Source organism: Panthera onca, chromosome B4 (assembly GCF_046562875.1).
Source record: "Panthera onca isolate mPanOnc1 chromosome B4, mPanOnc1 haplotype 2, whole genome shotgun sequence".
NCBI classification, from domain to species: Eukaryota; Metazoa; Chordata; class Mammalia; order Carnivora; family Felidae; genus Panthera; species Panthera onca.
The window spans coordinates 66,215,792-66,234,077 of record NC_138345.1 but is presented as its reverse complement, the minus strand read 5'-3'; the positions used below and the strand labels follow the sequence as shown (position 1 = coordinate 66,234,077).

Below are 18,286 nucleotides of genomic sequence, written 5' to 3'. Positions count from 1 at the left end.
TGACAAATGACTGGGAATTTTTTTATCCCTTAATCTTTACCCCAAACACTTCATTTCTCTTTTTGTGACTTCCTTTCATGGTTGACAGGCTTTCTGACCAGTTTACAAATATTGAGGGTGGGAGTTGTAAATGTCATATGTTGACTGTGATATGCTCTAGATTGTCCTTCTTGTGATGACATTGAGCATTATAGGTATTGTAGGAAGAGCTTGCCTTATGTCTAGTAACATAACGAAATATTTCAAACTGTTAAACTGTAGTTTAAAGATTTATGTATATGCGTAGAATAATGTAGATGAAAACATTAGCAAATAATTATTACATGTTTTTGTGCCTAGATCTATGCATGTCAGGTTCTAAAGATCTGATATAGTTTTCATTTCATTTCATTTCACTTATTTTATTTTTTTAGGTAGTTTTTATCATTTGATGTTTTACTAGCAAGTTTCTTATAAGAAGAAGGCTAGCAATTAGGAATTTTTTTGTTTTTGTTTTTGTTTTTTTTTTTTTTTTTTTTTGAGAGCAAGCAAGCAAGCAGGGGTGGGGAGCAGAAGGAGAGAGATAATCTTTTTTTTCTAAATTTTTTTTAATGTTTATTTTTGAGAGAGAGACAGACAGAACGTGAATGGGGGTGGGGCAGAGACAGAGGGAGACATAGAATCTGAAGCAGGCTCCAGGCTTTGAGCTGTCGGTACAGAGCCCAACACGGGGCTTGAACCCATGAACCGCGAGATCATGACCTGAGCTGAAGTTAGTCACTCAACCAACCGATTGAACCACCCAGGTGCCCTGAGAGGTAGAGAATCTAAAGCAGGCTCCGTGCTCAGAGATGAGCCTGACTCATGTCTCCATCTCACGACTGTGAGGTCATGACCCGAGACGAAATCAAGAGTCAGACACTTAACTGACTGAGCCACCCAGGGACCCTCAGAAATTATTTTGATGTAGCTTTCGGACAGCTGGAAAAAAAATTGTATACATTCATATGTTGTATTTATAAAAAGACATTTATACATTTATTTTTTCATCTTTTATAGTTTGTGTCTTATATGTACAAGGAGTTGGAAATAAAGAATGGAGAGAGGTAAGAATTAAAAAATTTTTTAAAATCATTGTACTGGAAAATGTGGTATAAGTTAAAATTTGGTCAAGGTGATACTGTCTTGATTTTAGTTATTTTAAGTGTTCTTCAACCCAAAGATTGGATTTTTTTAATTTATGAAAGTCATCTTTGTGTGTGTGTGTGTGTGTGTGTGTGTGTGTGTGTGTGTGTGTGTGTTTTATTTTGGAGAGCAAGAGAGAGAGCATGAGCCCTGCTCATGTGAGAGAGCATCAGAGCCCTGTGCGAGTCTTGATCCCATGGGATCATGACCTGAGCTGAAACCGAGAGGTGGAGACTCAACCAACTGAGCCATCAAGGCACCCCGTGTTTTGTTTTTAATAATCCTCAATGTTTGCCTGATTTATGGCCTTCTTACCGAATAGTCTAGCCTTGAAACTTGTCTCTGTCTAAAGTAAATTTAATAGTTGCAATCCTTACATAATTGAAGTCTGGATTTAAGTCTCACTTTTAGAACTCAACTGCTGATTTTATAAAATATTACTTTAAAGGATTTTAAGTGTGGAGCTTGATATTAACTATCACCTTCTTTTTGCCAGTTAGTAACTTATTGTTTGAAAATGAGGTAGAAACTCAGTTTCCTAATGCAGACCTACTTTGTTTAATGAAATAAAAACAAGGAGGCAGAATTATTTTAGTTAATTTATATTCTAGAGTATCTCTCCTTTCAAATGGAAGGATGATCACTGGAAGAGAGGGGGTGCATATTAAAATAAAAGGCATTTCTATCTGCTTGTAGTTGCTGGTTATCCCAGGAAGTTAGCGCATTGTTTTAATGAGGTTACAGTTTCTGGTGAGATTTCCCTAGTGAGATCTGTGCTATTTGTTGCCATAGATTGCTTTGCGGCCAGCCATTTTACCAGCGTGTCTCAACTGTGAGATAGAGGATAAGAATAGGTCATTGTAATTTATTCTCAAAACTGGCAGAATAAACCAATTCAAAAATTGCCCCTACTGATAATGGGTCAGTGGGATAGTGAGCACCAGTTTCTCATATTTAATTGTTGCTAGACATTTCCATGTGATATTTTTCTCAAAGTCTATTTATACAAATGTAAATTCATCAGCTTTACCTTACGGCCACTGCCTCTTTGCTCCACGTATAGCTAATGGCATCACCAGCCAAAATATCAAACTGCAATTTTTGCAGTCACTCTTGACTTTTCCTCCCACACCTTTCTTGTTTATCAGTTATCCAGTGGTGTGAATTCTCTTTAATCAAAAAAAAAATCTCAAATGAACCGCGTCCTTCATTCATTCAGACCTATGTTATCTTAGTCTTCTCTGTTACAACATTCTCGTGAGTACATGCTTCTCTCTCATTCCTCTTATTTTTCCTGTGATTATTTTCCTAAGAGATATGCTGTCTCTTGTCATTCAGTCTAGAGTTCCCTTTCTCAAAGGCCTGGGGCCATCCAGTGGAACTGCTGACTGACCATAAGAGTCAGGCTAGCTGGGGGTAAGCACTTACTAGGAGTGTTCAGAAAATAACATTACTGGAGGGGCCAATAAAGGAACTGAGATAAACCTTCAAAAGGTATGGGACCAGGCATCTGGGCCAATACAGATCCCTAGTGAAGAGGCTTTTCTGTTGCCTACACAATGAGATATGAATTTCTTTCTTACTTTATAAGATCTTTCATAATAATAATGACTAATATTCTAAGTTGTTTAGATATATTGACTAATTTAGTTTGTACAATAACCTTAAGAGGTAGAGACTATTATAATTCTTATTTTACACATGAGGAAACTAAAGCACAGAAAGCTTAATTGATATTATGAAGTCTACCCACTTATAAATACTGGAATAGGGGTTTCAACCCAGGTCATCTGGCTCCAGAGCCCTTGCTATTAGATCACCTTGCTTTGCAGAATCCTTATCTGATCCCAACATTCACATTCTGGTTTTATTGATGGAAGGAAATTCTAGAAATTGATTTTTGGGTTTTATTCTTATTTAAGCTTGACTCTGAATGAAAGACAAATAGGAAAAAGGTCTACTATTTACGGAAAATAACCATAATAATAAAATAAAACAGAAAACACTATTGTTCTTGTTTATTTTTTCTCCTTGAAGGAGTAAAAAGAGTTAGTAAGAGGGAACAATACTCAAAGGGGGCATAAGAAAAAGTAGAAATTGCAAAAGTGATGAGAAGTAGGACCCAGAATTATCTAGTGTGGATAGGAGCAGATGGAGGAAGATGAAGAGAAAGCAGTTAAGAGGCAGTTTCAATAGACAGCATTTAAGAAGAATTAAGTGTTAAAAACTGGAGAATAGTCTGGAACAGTAGAAAGGAAGTGCCAGATGCAGGAGACAAGCATTTAGGAGCTAAAATCCATTGTATTTAACAGCTAATTGAACTTGCTGGATAAAGGAAAGGTGTGAAGGAATTAAATACATTATGTATATTATTAAATCTCCACAAAACCATGTGAGAAAGACAGTTTCCTTATTTTGAGAGCCAGTGTGATATAGTGGCTAAGGAAGTGCACTTGACCTCCCTTGTTTCTTAATCTGTGATGTGGGAAATGGTAGAGATTCTAGCATATGGTGGTTCAGAGGATCAAATGTGAACCACTGATAACAGTGTCTGGCACATAGTAAACGTTATATGATTAAGGATACATGGGGACTCTAAGAGATCAAAAAAACTTTTATAAGGGTAACAAAACTAGTAAGGGGCAGGTCAGTAAATTCCTGCATTATAAAATTCTGTAGAATTCATTGCACAAGCCCAGCTGTTGATGGGAAAATGACCTGTGGGATTTACTTGGCCTCAAACCTAATATGAAGCAGTGGTGTTACGCAGCTGCTAAAAGGCTAATGCAATCTGAGGATGCGGTGATGGATGTGCAGCGCTTGCATCAAAGAAGATAATGCTGTTATGTTGAACTACATGAGATTGTCATTTTTGCATGTCAAAAACGGTCGAGTGTTGGCAATTTCATGTGATTCAATCAGATTCTATTGTATTTTGCTCTGGTGGGAGCAAATCTGGAGTGTTACTTCTCAGTCCTCCATTTGAGACCCCCAAAATGCCAACTATGTATTTTAGGAGGGTTACCATCTTGAAGAAAGGGATAGAGGCTATGCCATAGGAATAAAGGAATGTTTAATCTAAAAAATGCAAAGACTCTGACTATTCATAATAAATGTCTTTAAAATCTTAATGTATTTTCATTTAGAAAATGGGAGTACACTTACTTGATGTTGAAACAAACAAGGAGGAAACAAAAAAAATTTGGCTCAAAGATGGAGAGACAGACATTATTTAATCGAATGTGAGGAAGACGTTTTTAACACTTAAGAGTATCCCACGGTGGAATGTATGTGGATATAGTGGAACTGTAGCCACAGTTCCTAGAACTGTATGCTGGCACTAGAGTGGATGTCCTATATCTGGAAGTAGTCAAACGGGCTGGACTAATTCACCAGGAATGAAATTGGTCTCAGTACTAATTTCCTAACTAGTCTGCTTTTTTATGAGACTGTAGGGTTCAAAAGAGTTTTCTAGTCATTTTATCAGTTCTTCCAATCATCTTTCAAGTATTGAACATTATTTTACAAGATGACAGCAAAAATCACCGTGGTAACTACACTCAAGATATTTGGAATCAGATAAGCAAAACAATATTATAGATACTTTATTAATAACTTTAAATCCATCCACCCATTTATCAATTTGACATATTTTTAAGTGCCTGTTATGTGGTTGCAATGGTGGGTAAGATTTTTAAATAGATAGTATTTCTGCCTCAAGGAGCATGTAAAATATGGTAGAATTCTACCAGCAACTTTAGTATATCTATACTATCAATATACTGATTTAGGTATCACAACTGTGTCGTAATATAGCAGTTGTGTTTGTATTTGAATTTAGTTATATTCTGGAAAAATACATAGTAATTAGCTATATGATTTTATGTTCTGGGATGAATTATCTTTAGATAGCAAGGATTAATAAAAAAAGGAGCTTAAAATATGTTGAAATAAATGCTCCAAATAAAGAGATGGAAAAAAATATTTAAAATTGATCTGTAGTTGAAATCTGCAATTTAAAAATTATATCTGACACTATTAGAATTACCTGCATATCTTATATAAATTCTAATGACTATGAATTATCAAAAGCTCTTGAAGTAATTGATCTTTTAAAACTAAAATTATATTTCAGTGCATAACAGTTTTGGAGCTAGAAATGATACTTAAGTGCCATGAATTATGAAAATATGAAAACCTCTTGGTGGCAAGTGGAAACTGCAAAGTGTTATCCCTGAGGATGCACACTTAACTTTGAGAGGTTCTGAAAATGTTGCAACTAACTTCTTTGAGTTAAATTTTAGTTATCCATAGGTAATCTATTTTGTGAATTACCTTTTTTTGTAACATTCTTTTTTTTTTTTAGACTTTATATATTTATTTACTTTGGGGGCAGGGAGAGAGAGAGAGAGAAAGAGAGAGAGAGAGAGAGAGAGAGAGAGAATCTCAAGCAGGTTCCATGCTGTTGATGCCAAACCTGACAAGGGGCTCAATCTCAAGAACCATGAAATCATGACCTGAACGGGAATCCAGAGTCCTATGCTTAACTGAGTGAGCCATTCAGGTACCCCCGTGAATTACTTTTAAATATTTAAAATTATAGAGTTGGTTTCAGATTCTCTAAGTTTGTATGTGATAAAAGAAAGCAAGCTGAAGTTTTTATAATCCACAGCGATCACAGTTTGGAGGCAAATCTACTGCCACAGGTTGATTACTGTAATTTGACATTGTCTCTGCTTCTGAACCATTCCTCTGACTTTGAGCTATTTTAACATGTATTTATCTCCATACTGAATAATATATGTATAATATATGAACACACAAACATATTCAGAAAGGATGAGGATATTGCTCATAGCCCAGCTTAAATGATACTTTACCTATTTGACTTTTCTAAACTTCACAACTAGAATTTCTACCTTGCCCCTTTGAAATTCTGTAATTTCTGTATGTTTCTCACGGTCCTTGTCACCTTCTTCTTTATATCATTCAACAAATATCATTGTTTTGTTTTTGTTTTTGTTTTTTGTGAACATACTGTCTTTGGAATCTCAGCTTCACTTCTTAACTCAGTGCTCCTTAAAGGTCAACCTCTTGCACAATAGCATTTAGGATAGGGCTTTGTTCTTACAAGGTGCTCAGTTAATATTTGTTAAAAGGATAATTTTGAGGATACCCTCAAACGTAGGCACACACTCAACTCTCATGGTTTCAGAACTTATGAATTGGAACAACCCCTGTAGATCATTGGGTGTAAAGGTCACATTTTTCATGTGAGAACATTTATGTGGTACACTACCTAGTCATGAGTGCTTGTTCTTCAGCTCCTGATCATAACTTTAACTATATACTTTGGAATGTGAATTACAGCATCCATTGAAAACATATTTACTCTTGAAGCTTAGGGGATACAAGTTTCATCCTCTCCTTTTTGTTCTATAAAAAATATTAGACTGAACGATCTAAGGTTATTGATATAGGACTGGCAGCTCCCTACAATCTTTAGGCATGCACTATGGCTAAGCCCCTGAGGGTCCTGTATGGCTACTGACACCACCTTTGCTCTTGGATTCACGCTGCAGAGCAACTGAACATTCTGTTTTGTTTAGTCTTCTTTTCTCTTTTTTTAAAAAGATCTTAAGGACAATATACTGTTGAGCATTCAATCTGCAGACATTGTACTCTTCTCATTGGCATTTGAAGGATTCTTGTGGTATATGTCATGACTTCTTCACTGTGATTGCTTGAGGGGATTGTAATGGAAGACATGTGAGGTTCTTTTACAAGAACACTTGCATGGCATACAGTTTAAAGAATTTTGTAGTACCAGTATCTTCGATGGTGTATATAGTCAATATTATGGCATTATTATTTTAGCAAAAATATTTTGTGTGCCCCTCAGGAAGATACCCTATACACTCATTTGAATTCCCAAGGTCAGCTACACCAGTGTTGGAAAGAGACCTTTGGGCCTTGAAATTTTTCAGTTTAGAAAAGGACGTAAAGTAGATTGACAAATATTCCTGGTTACAGATAACTAAAAGCTGTGGCTTAATATAAGTGGTCCATTCTTTATAAGGCTCAGGGAAAGTCGATTAACTCTATGAGTATTCTATGACCCATTGAATAAGAATCATACTTTGATAGAACTTTGCTGATTGATTATTAGTTGAAGAATTAGTAGAATAATTTTTGTCTTGAGTTATTTTTTTCCTGCCATTTATTTTTTATTTTTCCAGCTTTATTAAGATATAATGGACATATAACATTATATAAGTTTAGAGTGTACAATGTAATAATTTGATATTTGCTTATATTGTAAAATGATTATCAAAATAAGGCAAGTTAACACATACATATATCACATCCCATTATATATATTTGTGTGTGTGTGTTATGGTAAGAACTTTAAAAATGGACTCTTAGCAGGTTTCAAATTTACAAAATAGTTTTGTTAACTTTATATCATCACTATGTATATGTTACATTTTCAGAACTTACTCATCTTATAACTGGAAGTTTGTACTCTTTGACCACTTTTGCCTATTCCCACCACCCCTGGCAACCACTAGTCTGTTCTGTTTCTATGAGCTTTGCTTCTTTTAGATTCCACATATAAGTGAGATCATGTAGTATTTGTCTTTCTCTGACTGACTTATTTCACTTAGCATAATATCCTCAGATTTCATCTATGTTGTCTTGCAAATGGAAGAATTAATTTCCTTTTTATTAATGGCTGAATTTCTATTCTTTTTTAAAATATGCTTTTTTTAAACTAAATTTTTTTAATGTTTATTTATTTGAGAGAGAGAGAGAGAGAGAGAGAAATAGAGCATGAGCAGGGGAGGAGCAGAGAGCCCGGTGGGACAGAGGATCCCAAACAGGCTCCATACTGACTTCAGAGAAGCCAATGTGGGGCTTGAACCTTTGAACTGCAAGATCATGACCCAAGCTGAAGTTGGACGCTTAACCGACTGAACCACCCTGGCGCCCCTTTAATATAACTTTTTATTGAAATAAAACATACTCAAACCAAAGGGAAAATAATACGGCATAATAATTTGTTATAGTGAACACATCCATGTAACCACCACCTAGAGCAAAAAATAGAACCTTCCAGCAATCCAGCAATTCTGATTGTGCCCTTCTCTCCTTCCAGATTAAACCACTATCCTGAATTCTAACATTATAGAATAATTTGTTTGACCTCCTTGACTCATATTTTTCGCTTCCCACTCTTGCCTCTGGCAGAAACCACCAATGTGTTCTTTGTACCTGTGAGCTTTTTAAATTTATTTTTTATTTATTTTGTTAATATTCTACAAGTAAGTGGGATCATGTAATATATGTCTTTGTCTGACTTATTTACTTAGTATAATGTCCTCATGGTCCATTCATGTTGTCACAAATGGCAGATTTCCTTCTTTTTTTATGGCTGAATAAGATTTTACTAAATATAGTAGAATATAGTATAACCCTTTCTTTATCCATTCATTCACTGATGGACACTTAGGTTGTTTCCATCCCTTGGCTATTGTAAATAATGCTGCAATGAACATGGGGATACATGTAATTTTTTGAGTTTGTATTTTTGTTTTCTTTGGATAGATACCCAGAAACGGAATTGCTAAATCATATGATAGTTTTATTTTTAATTTTTCGAGGAACTTCCATACTGTCTTCCACAGTGGCTCCACCAGTTTACATTCCCGCCAATAGTGTAAAAGGTTTCTCTTTTTTCCACATCTGCCCCAACACTAGTAATTTCTTATCTTTTTAATAAGAGCCATTCTAACAGGTGTGAGGTGCTATTTCACTATAGTTTTGGTTTGCATTTCCCTGATACTTAGTGATGTAGGGCACCTTTCCTGTACCTATTGGCCATCTGTATGCCTTCTTTGGAAAAATGTCTATTCAGATCCTCTGCCTATTTTTTAATTGGATCGATTTTTTTTTAAACCATTGAGTTATAGGAGTTCTTTATGTATTTTGGTTACTAAACCCTTATCAGATACATGATTTGCAAATATTTTCTCCCATTCAGTAAGTTGCCTTTTCATTTTCTTGATGGTTTCCTTTGCTGTGCAGAAGCTTTTAAATTTGAGACATTTGTTTATTATGCTTTTGTTGCTTTTGCTTCTGTTGTAAGACTGAAAAAAATTATCACCAAGACCATGTTAAATTGCTTACTGCCTATGTTTTCTTCTAGGAGTTTATGGTTTCAGGTCTTAAATTTAAGTCTAACCCATTTTGAATTACTTTTTGCATATGGTATAAGATAATGGTCCAGTTTCATTCTTTTGCATTTGACTGTCCTGTTTCCCCACCATTTACTGAAGAGACTGTCCTTTACTTACTGTTTATTCTTGGTTCCTTTGTTGTGAATTAATTGATATGCATAGGTTTATTTCTGATCTCTATTCTGATCTATTTTTGTGTCTGTTTTTATACCTGTACTATACTGTTTTGATTACTGTAAGTTGGTAATATGATCTGAAATCAGGGATTTTGATATCTCCATTGGTGTGCATATTTTCATTTTCAGTACACACTATCACATCATTTTCCAGAATTTTCCATGTGTCATTCTCATTGCAAAGCATTCTTGCTAATGCTTTGTATTGCCAGTCTTTCTAATGTTCCATTCTGGTTAATGTGCAAAGATATCTTGTTTGGATTTTAACTTTCTGCTAATTAATGTGGCTGAGCACCCTTTGTCAGGCCTCATGCCCATTTGGCTATCTGTTATGAAGTGCATGTTTGTTGTTTTTCCCATTTTCTTGTTGATTTTTAGGAGTTATTTATATCGTTGGGATAGGAATTTTTGTTGCGAATATGTCTTGCGAATGTCTTCTTTCCTTTTGCAGCATGATTTTTTACTCTCTGAACTGTATTTTGATGAATAGTCCTTAATTTAGGTCAACATAGCAGTCTATTCCTTTATGAGCTATGCTTTTGTTCTGTTAGAGGAAACTTTCTTATTTGAAGACCATGATGATGTTCCCCAGTGTTATAATTCTAGAAGTTTTATTGTTTTAACTTTTATATTTAGATTTACAATTTCTCTGGGATTAATTTCTGCGTATGGTTTGAGGTAAAATTTACATTGATTCCATATGGTATCTAATTGACCCAGGAACATTTATTGAAGAAGTTTCCTTTCTCCACTGCACAATCATATTACCATTATCATAAATGAAATGACTGTATACGTGATGGCCTTGTTAGGATTCTGTTGTGGTATACTCTGTTTAATAACTGTTTTCATAACTAAATCTGGTTGTTTGTGCTTTTTTTTTTTCCCTTCAAGATTTTCTAGGCCAAAGATTAGCATTTTTTCTTTTTTTTTCCTTGTAAAGGACCAGATGTAAATAAGGGCTGCATAAATATTTTAGGCTAGGTGGCCCTATGATCTCTCTGGCCATTGTAGCATGAGAACAGCCATGGACAATACATGAATGCTTTATCATGACTTTGCTCCAAAGAATCTTAATTTATTCAGCAGTCAGCAGGCCAGATTTGGCTCAGGGGCTGTAATTTTCTGAATCCTGTTCTAGGATAGTCTTAGGTTTTTACTTTACCACAGAAATTTTGGAATTATTTGCCAGTTTACACACATACATATGCACATATAAGATCTGAGATTGTGTTGAAACTGTAGATCAATTTCAGAGAATTGAAATATGTGAAATAGTATGCCTTATGATCTGTGAATATGGATACCCCTCTATTTAAGTTGTCATTAGTTTCTTTTAATATGTGGTAATTTTTTATGTAGAGCTCTTGCACATCTTTAGTTTGATTTTCCTTTAGTGATTTGATATTTTTATTGTAATGTAACTCATCATTTTTCCTTTTTATTTTTTATTGTGATATAGAAAATATAATTTAGCTTTTGGATAATAACTCTGAAGTGACCTTGCTCAACTTACTAAGAATAGTTTGTGGATTTTTAAAAATTTTCTGCATAAATTATGCTGATCTACACATTAGAATTTTATTTTTTCCTATCTAATCATGATATTTATTGCACTGACAAGTACTTTTTGTACAGTGTTGAATAAAGGTGGTGATAGGAAGCATCCTTGTTTTGTTCCTGATCTTAAGGGTAAAGTTTTCAGGTATGCATCTATTGAGAGGATTATGTTATTGTTCTTTATTTTGTCAATGTGGTGAATTACATGTTTGGTTTTCAGTTAAATATATTTATGGAATAAAACCAACTGATTATAATGTGTTTCCTTTTAGATACATTGCTTGCTATGCTTTGCTAATATTAGAATTTTGAATTTATGTTGTGATATTGATCTATAAATTACCTTTCTTGTCATAGACTTCAAAAGTTTATTTAGTTTTGAGAGGGGAGGAGGGAAGACAGAGAGGGGGCAGAGGATCCAAAACGGGCTCCACGCTGGAGCAGCAAGCTTGATGCCAGACTTGAACTCACAAACTGCGAGACCATGACCTGAGCTGAAGTCAGACACACTACCAACTAAACCACCCAGGCGCCCCTCTTGTGATAGACTTTAGAGTTTGTTATTTACGCTTAGCCAAGTCTCATTAATTTACTTGAAAGTATTTCCACTTTTTCTGTTCTCTGAAAGAATATATGAAAGGTTAATCTTATACTTAAATTAAATGTTTGGAAAAATTTGCTGCTAAAGCATTCTTAGCCTGGATATTTCTTTGTGGGGTATTTTAATTCCAGATTCATTTCCTTATTTACATATATGTTTACCCAAGATATTAATTTCCTCATCTGTCAATTTTGTGTGCTATGTTTTTCCAAGAATTTGTTTTGCTCAAATTCTTAAACTCATTGGTGTAAAGTTTTTTATAATATACTTTTATGATGTGCTTAATTTCTGTGTATTCTATAATGATGCCCTTTTTACTTTCTGATTTTGATAATTTGTGTTTTCCCTCTTATTTTCCCCTTGATGCATCTTAGTAGAGGTTTATCAACTTTATTAGTCTTCTCAAAGAGTCAATATTTGCCTTTATTGGTTATTTAATTTATTGTTTTAAGTTTATTAATTATTGCAATTATCTTTGTTACTCTCCTCACATTGTTGGGGGTTTAATTTGCTGGTCTGTTTCTAAATTCTTCAAGTAGATAACAATATTTATTTTTAGTCATTTTTCTTTTCTACTATATGCAGTTTAAAAAAAATTAATGTTTAATTAGTTTTGAGAAAGAGAGACAGAGTGAGAAGAGGGGCGGGGCAGAGAGAGAGGGAGACACAGAATACGAAGCAGGTTCCAGATTCTGAGCTGTCAGCACAGAGCCCTATGTGGGGATCGAACCCATGAGCTGTGAGGTTATGACCTGAGTAGAAGACCAATGCCCAACCGATCGTGCCACCCAGGCTCCCCTCAACTGTATGCATTTTAGGCTACATTTTTTTTAATAAGAAGCTTTATATCCAGCAAGTTTGATACGTTGTACTTTTGTTAGCTTTCAGATTCAAACTATTGTTTTTTTAAATTTTGAAACTATCTTTAAAAGTTTTTTGGAAACTATCTTATATTTACAGAAAAATTGCAAATATATAAAGAATTTTTTTCCTTTAAACCATTTGAGAATAACTTGCCAATATGATGACCTACAGCACTTGAATACTTTATTGCACAAAGGATGTTCTCCTACATAGGCATAATATAATACTGAGACTTAAGGAATTGACATTGACACATTTCTGCCACCAAATCCTAAGACCCCATTCAGTTCTCACCAGTTGTCTCAATAATACATTTTAGAGCAGACAGATTCCATTCAGAATTATGTGTTGCCTTAGTTGTCATTTTTTTAGGTCTCTTTTGATCTTGAATACTTACTCAGTCTTTCCTTAACTTTGATGACCTTGACACTTTTGAAAATGGAATGTCAGCTACTGTATAGAATTTCTCTCATTTTGATTTTGTGTGATATTTTCCTTCATGATGCGACCTTGGATGAAATCACAGAGGTGATACTCCGTCGCTCTTCTTGTATCCCATCTGGTGGCACAGGATTAGGATTTGTCCCAGTTTGGGTTAGGTTATTTTTGATTACTTGATTAAAGTGATGTCTGCTAGCCTTCTCTACCAAAAAGTTACTTTTCTTTTTTGTAGTTAATACTTATTTTGGGAGGAGACTCTGGGAATTATGTTGGGAAGGTAGTTAATGAGTGTGTGGTGAGATACTTTTTAAGAGTATATAAATATCTCCTTCCTCATTAAACTTTTAATTTATTCATTGATTTTATAAGTGTGGATTCATGGCTTCCTCTTTTATTCAGTGGAGTTTTATATGTTATACCGTTTATTTTGGGGTTCAAATTTTCATAAATTTGCTAAATGGAAGCACCTTCAAGTTGGCTTCTGTATGTTTTAAAAATGTGCCTTGTCATTCTTTTTTAGCAGTTCCTTCCTTCCTGAGACAAGATGTCTAGGGCTTTTACTCTTTCTCTGGAAATATTTCTTAAATTCTACTTCACACGATATTTGAATAGTTAATCTGGCTCTCTTTTCTTTAAAGTTTGCATAGTTTGTCTTTTTTTTCCCAAGACTTACTTTCAATTTTCTCGTGTTTTTGTATTTATAGTGTGTTACCTGTAAGCAGCTGACACTTGGGCTTAAAAATAAATCTACATCAATAATATTTATCTTATTTGAAGTGTTTAGGTTATTTACAGTTAATGGGATTGCCAATATGTTTCAGTTTAAACCTACCATTTAGCTATTTTTTTAACTTTTAAAAATTTTATTCATATGTTTTAAATTCTTTATCTCTCATTTCTTTTCTTCTTTGGATTTGACTAAATAATTTTTTTAGCATTACATATTTTTTCCTTATATTAGCTTGTTAGTTTTACTTTCTTTTACTATTTTTAGGAGTTACCCTAAAGATTTCAACATACCTATGACAATTTCTTGATATTTTAGAATCTGATAAATTAGTTTTGTCACAACTTTCCAGAAAATACTTAGTCCCAAAACACTTTAATATATAATGTGTGTGTGTGTGTATATATATATATATGTGTGTGTGTATATACATATATATATGTATATATATATATTTGTGTATATATATATATTATGTATATATATTGTATATATATACACAAATATATATGTGTGTATATATATACTATATATATATATAATGTAAACACACAAGATAGTTTATTATTATTTTATATCATCAATATTCTTTTTTATTCTACATATATTTACTCTACTAGGTGCTCTTCATTTCTTCGTGCATTTGAAGGTTTCCTTCAAGCATCATTTTTAAAAAAAATTTTTTTTTTAATGTTTATTTATTTTTGAGACAGAGAGAGACAGAGCATGAACGGGAGAGGTTCAGAGAGAGGGAGACACAGAATCTGAAACAGGCTCCAGGCTCTGAGCTGTCAGCACAGGGCCCGACGCGGGGCTCGAACTCACGGACCGCGAGATCATGACCTGAGCCGAAGTCGGCCCCGTAACCGACTGAGCCACCCAGGCACCCCTCGAGCATCATTTTAATTTCATATGAAGAATTCCCTTTAAAATTTATGTTGGTGCAATTTTGCAGTTGTGTTGTCAGTAATTGTCTCAATGGCTACTCTTGTAGAGGGATGTCCTTATTTTGCATTCACTTTTCTCTGTTACTTTATTGGAAACAAATACAAAAAGCAATGCAAAAAATGAAAACCTTGGTGAATTATTAGAAGGCAAACACCCATGTAACCATTAACAAGGTCAAGAAATAGAACTTTGTCGGCACCTCAGAATTTTTTTCCATGAACTTTCCCAATCAGAGTACTCTGTTTTTAAAGAGTAATGGTGAGTGTGTTTATGGTTTTTTTATTCAAGTGTGCACTTCTCAACATTACAGTTTGGTCTTGCACATTTCAAAAAATGGTATGTATTTTCTGTGTCTTTTAGTGTACAGCTTTCCCTCCATTCCTTTGTTTTTCTTACAACTTATCTGTTACAGAAACTAGACCATTTGACCTATAGTTCCACAGTCAGGATCTTTTTGACTATATGCTTTTGGTGCAGTGCAGTTCATGGGTTTTGTTTTTTATTTTTTGTTTTTCTTTTTTTTTTTTTTTTTTTTTGTATTTCTACAATTTAACAGATTATGTCAGAAAGTTGATCAGACATGGGTTCAGTTCCTTTAGCAAATTTGTAGGTGATGGCGTGAACTTTCAGTAGGAAGCAAATGATGTCTTGTTTTTGGTCTTTTTTGATGTTAGCACCCATTGATTCTTAGTGCTTGATTTTTGTTCTTTTTCTCCTTGTTAGTTGGAGTGATGTTGTATTCTATTAACATTAGCAGATCATATTGACATTGCATACTTTATTTTCTCCCTTTTAGCCCTAAATTAGTCTTAGTTCTATAAGTAGTGCTCACCACCACTCCGTATGTCAATATCTCTGTAGTAATTTTGGTTATCTAAAGCTCATTCTCTAATAGATTCTTTGGAAGAGCTCATGGGAACAATATTTATTATTCTTTTTTGTGTGTCAACAACAATTTGTATGCTTTGAATATACAGAACATAAAATTTTTTATTACATTTTCTTTCCTTAAGTATATTAAATGTTACTCATTTTCTTTTGTCATAAAGCATTTCTGTCAAAAATTCTAAAGAAAAACTAATTTTATCTTTCTTTAAGCCACATGCTAATGAATTAGAGTTTTTTATACTTGTCTGTTCCTTGCTATGATTTTCCTCTTTGTGGGCTTCTCTTATTTTATGATAGGCCCACTTTGCCTCTGTTCAGTATTTGTTACTTTCTTCTCATTTTCTTTTTTTCCCATTTCTTTTTGATTCTTAAAAACAAAAATTTTTTTTTCCAATTTCTGTTAAGGCTTTATCTATTGTGATGACTCTTGGGTCCTTACTAGTTTATTCCGTTTCTAAAATGCTGTTTTCTTTATTTTATCTTTATTTCCTCTTTGATTTATATCACCTCCTTTCTCAGTACCACTAATTCTGGTTTACACAATTCTTTTAGGACTGTATGTGTTTTAGCTCTGTTTGAAATACTACATTATAGTTTTGGTTTGGTTTTTGATGATATCTTTTGGCATACTTTCATTTCCTGTAGAGATATTTATTCTGCTCTCTAATCTCTCTCTCTCTTTTTTAATGATAACATTGTAATTGAGCCTTGACACCTTTAATTTTCTTGAAATTTTAAAGAAACCTGGGTTCAGATAGCCCTTCTAACTTCACTAGGGTTCTACTTCTGTTCAGTTGTGCAGTCTTCAAAAGTATGGCTCATTGTTGCTGAGATTTCCTGGCTTTGCTTCTCTCTCCATTTTTATGTGGACTTGCTCTTTTCTGTGTCACTGCTTGTTCCAGATAAAAGTTGGGATCATGTTAATTAACTTCTTTTCTCCAGCATTGGGCCTTTCAGCACTAGGATACCCTTGCATCTCTGCAATAACATCCAACAATACATTTGTGTATTTGTCTACCATTTCTGGTTCTCCACTCGAATGCTGGTCTGTTTTAAGTGACTCCATTAGAGCTGGAAGCATGTCTTCATGCCTGATAATAATTGCTGAATATCATATAAGAACAATTAGAGATATACTTGAGGCGTTGGATGATTTTTTGTTTCTCCAGAGTTGGTTTACTTTTCTTCTGGGGAGATAACTAGACTAGGAAAAATTTATTTTAATTCAATATTAGATTTGATTCACCCTGAGCTGAGATTCATTCTTCTTCAGGGTTTCTCTTCTGATTCATCCTTATTCCTTGGTGCAGCCTCTTGGAGCCCCAACTCAAAGCCTTTGTTACCTTATTTAAAAAAAACACTTAGGGGCGCCTGGGTGGCTCAGTCGGTTAAGTGGCCGACTTTGGCTCAGGTCATGATCTCGCGGTCTGTGAGTTCGAGCCCCGCATCGGGCTTTGTGCTGACAGCTCAGAGCCTGTAGCCTGTTTCAATTCTGTGTCTCCCTCTCTCTGACCCTCCCCTGTTCATGCTCTGTCTCTCTCTGTGTCAAAAAATAAATAAACGTTAAAAAAAAAATTAAAAAAAAAAACAAAAAAACCCCACTTAAACATGTGGAAAGAAAGCATGAACATGCATATAACCCCTTTGGAGATTTTTAAAAACTCCATTGTCTCCCCTAGTTTGATGAGATTGCTGAAATCAGTTTGGTTGGTGTCTTTTCCAAATACAGGGCCCCTCTTTTGGCATCTCTTTTCTCTGGGTTTTTGGTTCCATGTGTATAATTTTTTTTTTTTTTTTTAATTTTTTTAAGGTTTATTTATTTTTGAGACAGAGAGACAGAGCATGAATGGGGGAGGGGCAGAGAGAGAGGGAGACACAGAATCGGAAGCAGGCTCCAGGCTCCGAGCCATCGGCCCAGAGCCCGACGCGGGGCTCGAACTCACCGAGTGTGAGATCGTGACCTGAGCTGAAGTCGGACGCTTAACCGACTGAGCCACCCAGGCGCCCCACCATGTGTATAATTTTTTATCAGCTCTCTGCTGCCTCCAAAAAGATTATTTTAATATTTTGTCTGATTTCTTTAGCTGTTCTCAGTGGAAAAGTTAGTCTTAAGCAAACTAATTTGCCATTGGCAGAAGCAAAAGTTTGTTCTGATCACTTTTGAATGAAAATAATTCCCAGACTTAGCTTTGCAGTGTTTCTGTTTTCTTGCTAAGTTCTCAAAAAAAATAAAGTGAATAAAACTCACAAAAACAAACACACTGAGAATTTAAGAATTTCAGCATTGAAACCATGCTTGAAAGTCTATCTTACAGAATAGTTTTAGGAAGAAGAGAAAATTAAAACATAGGAATTATTCCTTTGGGGGATTTTTAAGATAATGATCAAAAATCGTTGATCATTATACTTAGTTTTGAGTATATAAAATTATATATACTAATATATATAATTAGTATATATATATTAGTAATATATATATAGCATATATATATTAGTAATATATATTAGTATATACTTAGTTTTGAGTATATGAAATTAATAATTGTCTACTTTCTAATGAATGTGAATAAACAACATTTATTGTACATCTGTGTGTAGAACTGCTTTTAAATATTCAAAGACTTCAGGGTTAGTGTGAATACATTTTCAAGTTTATTTTCAATTGAATTTAGGTAAT

The 18,286-nt window shown here is 34.2% G+C and overlaps 1 protein-coding gene across 1 annotated transcript in view; it reads left to right on the top strand.

The window, feature by feature from the left end:
• The window catches only part of CPNE8 (copine 8), a 227,183-nt gene that overhangs the window by 31,866 nt on the left and 177,031 nt on the right, over positions 1 to 18,286 (top strand). Inside the window, exon 3 of the mRNA XM_060657941.3 lies at positions 1,039 to 1,085. Within this exon, the coding sequence (XP_060513924.1) occupies positions 1,039 to 1,085 (47 nt within the window). The remainder of the gene's footprint in view (positions 1 to 1,038; positions 1,086 to 18,286) is intronic.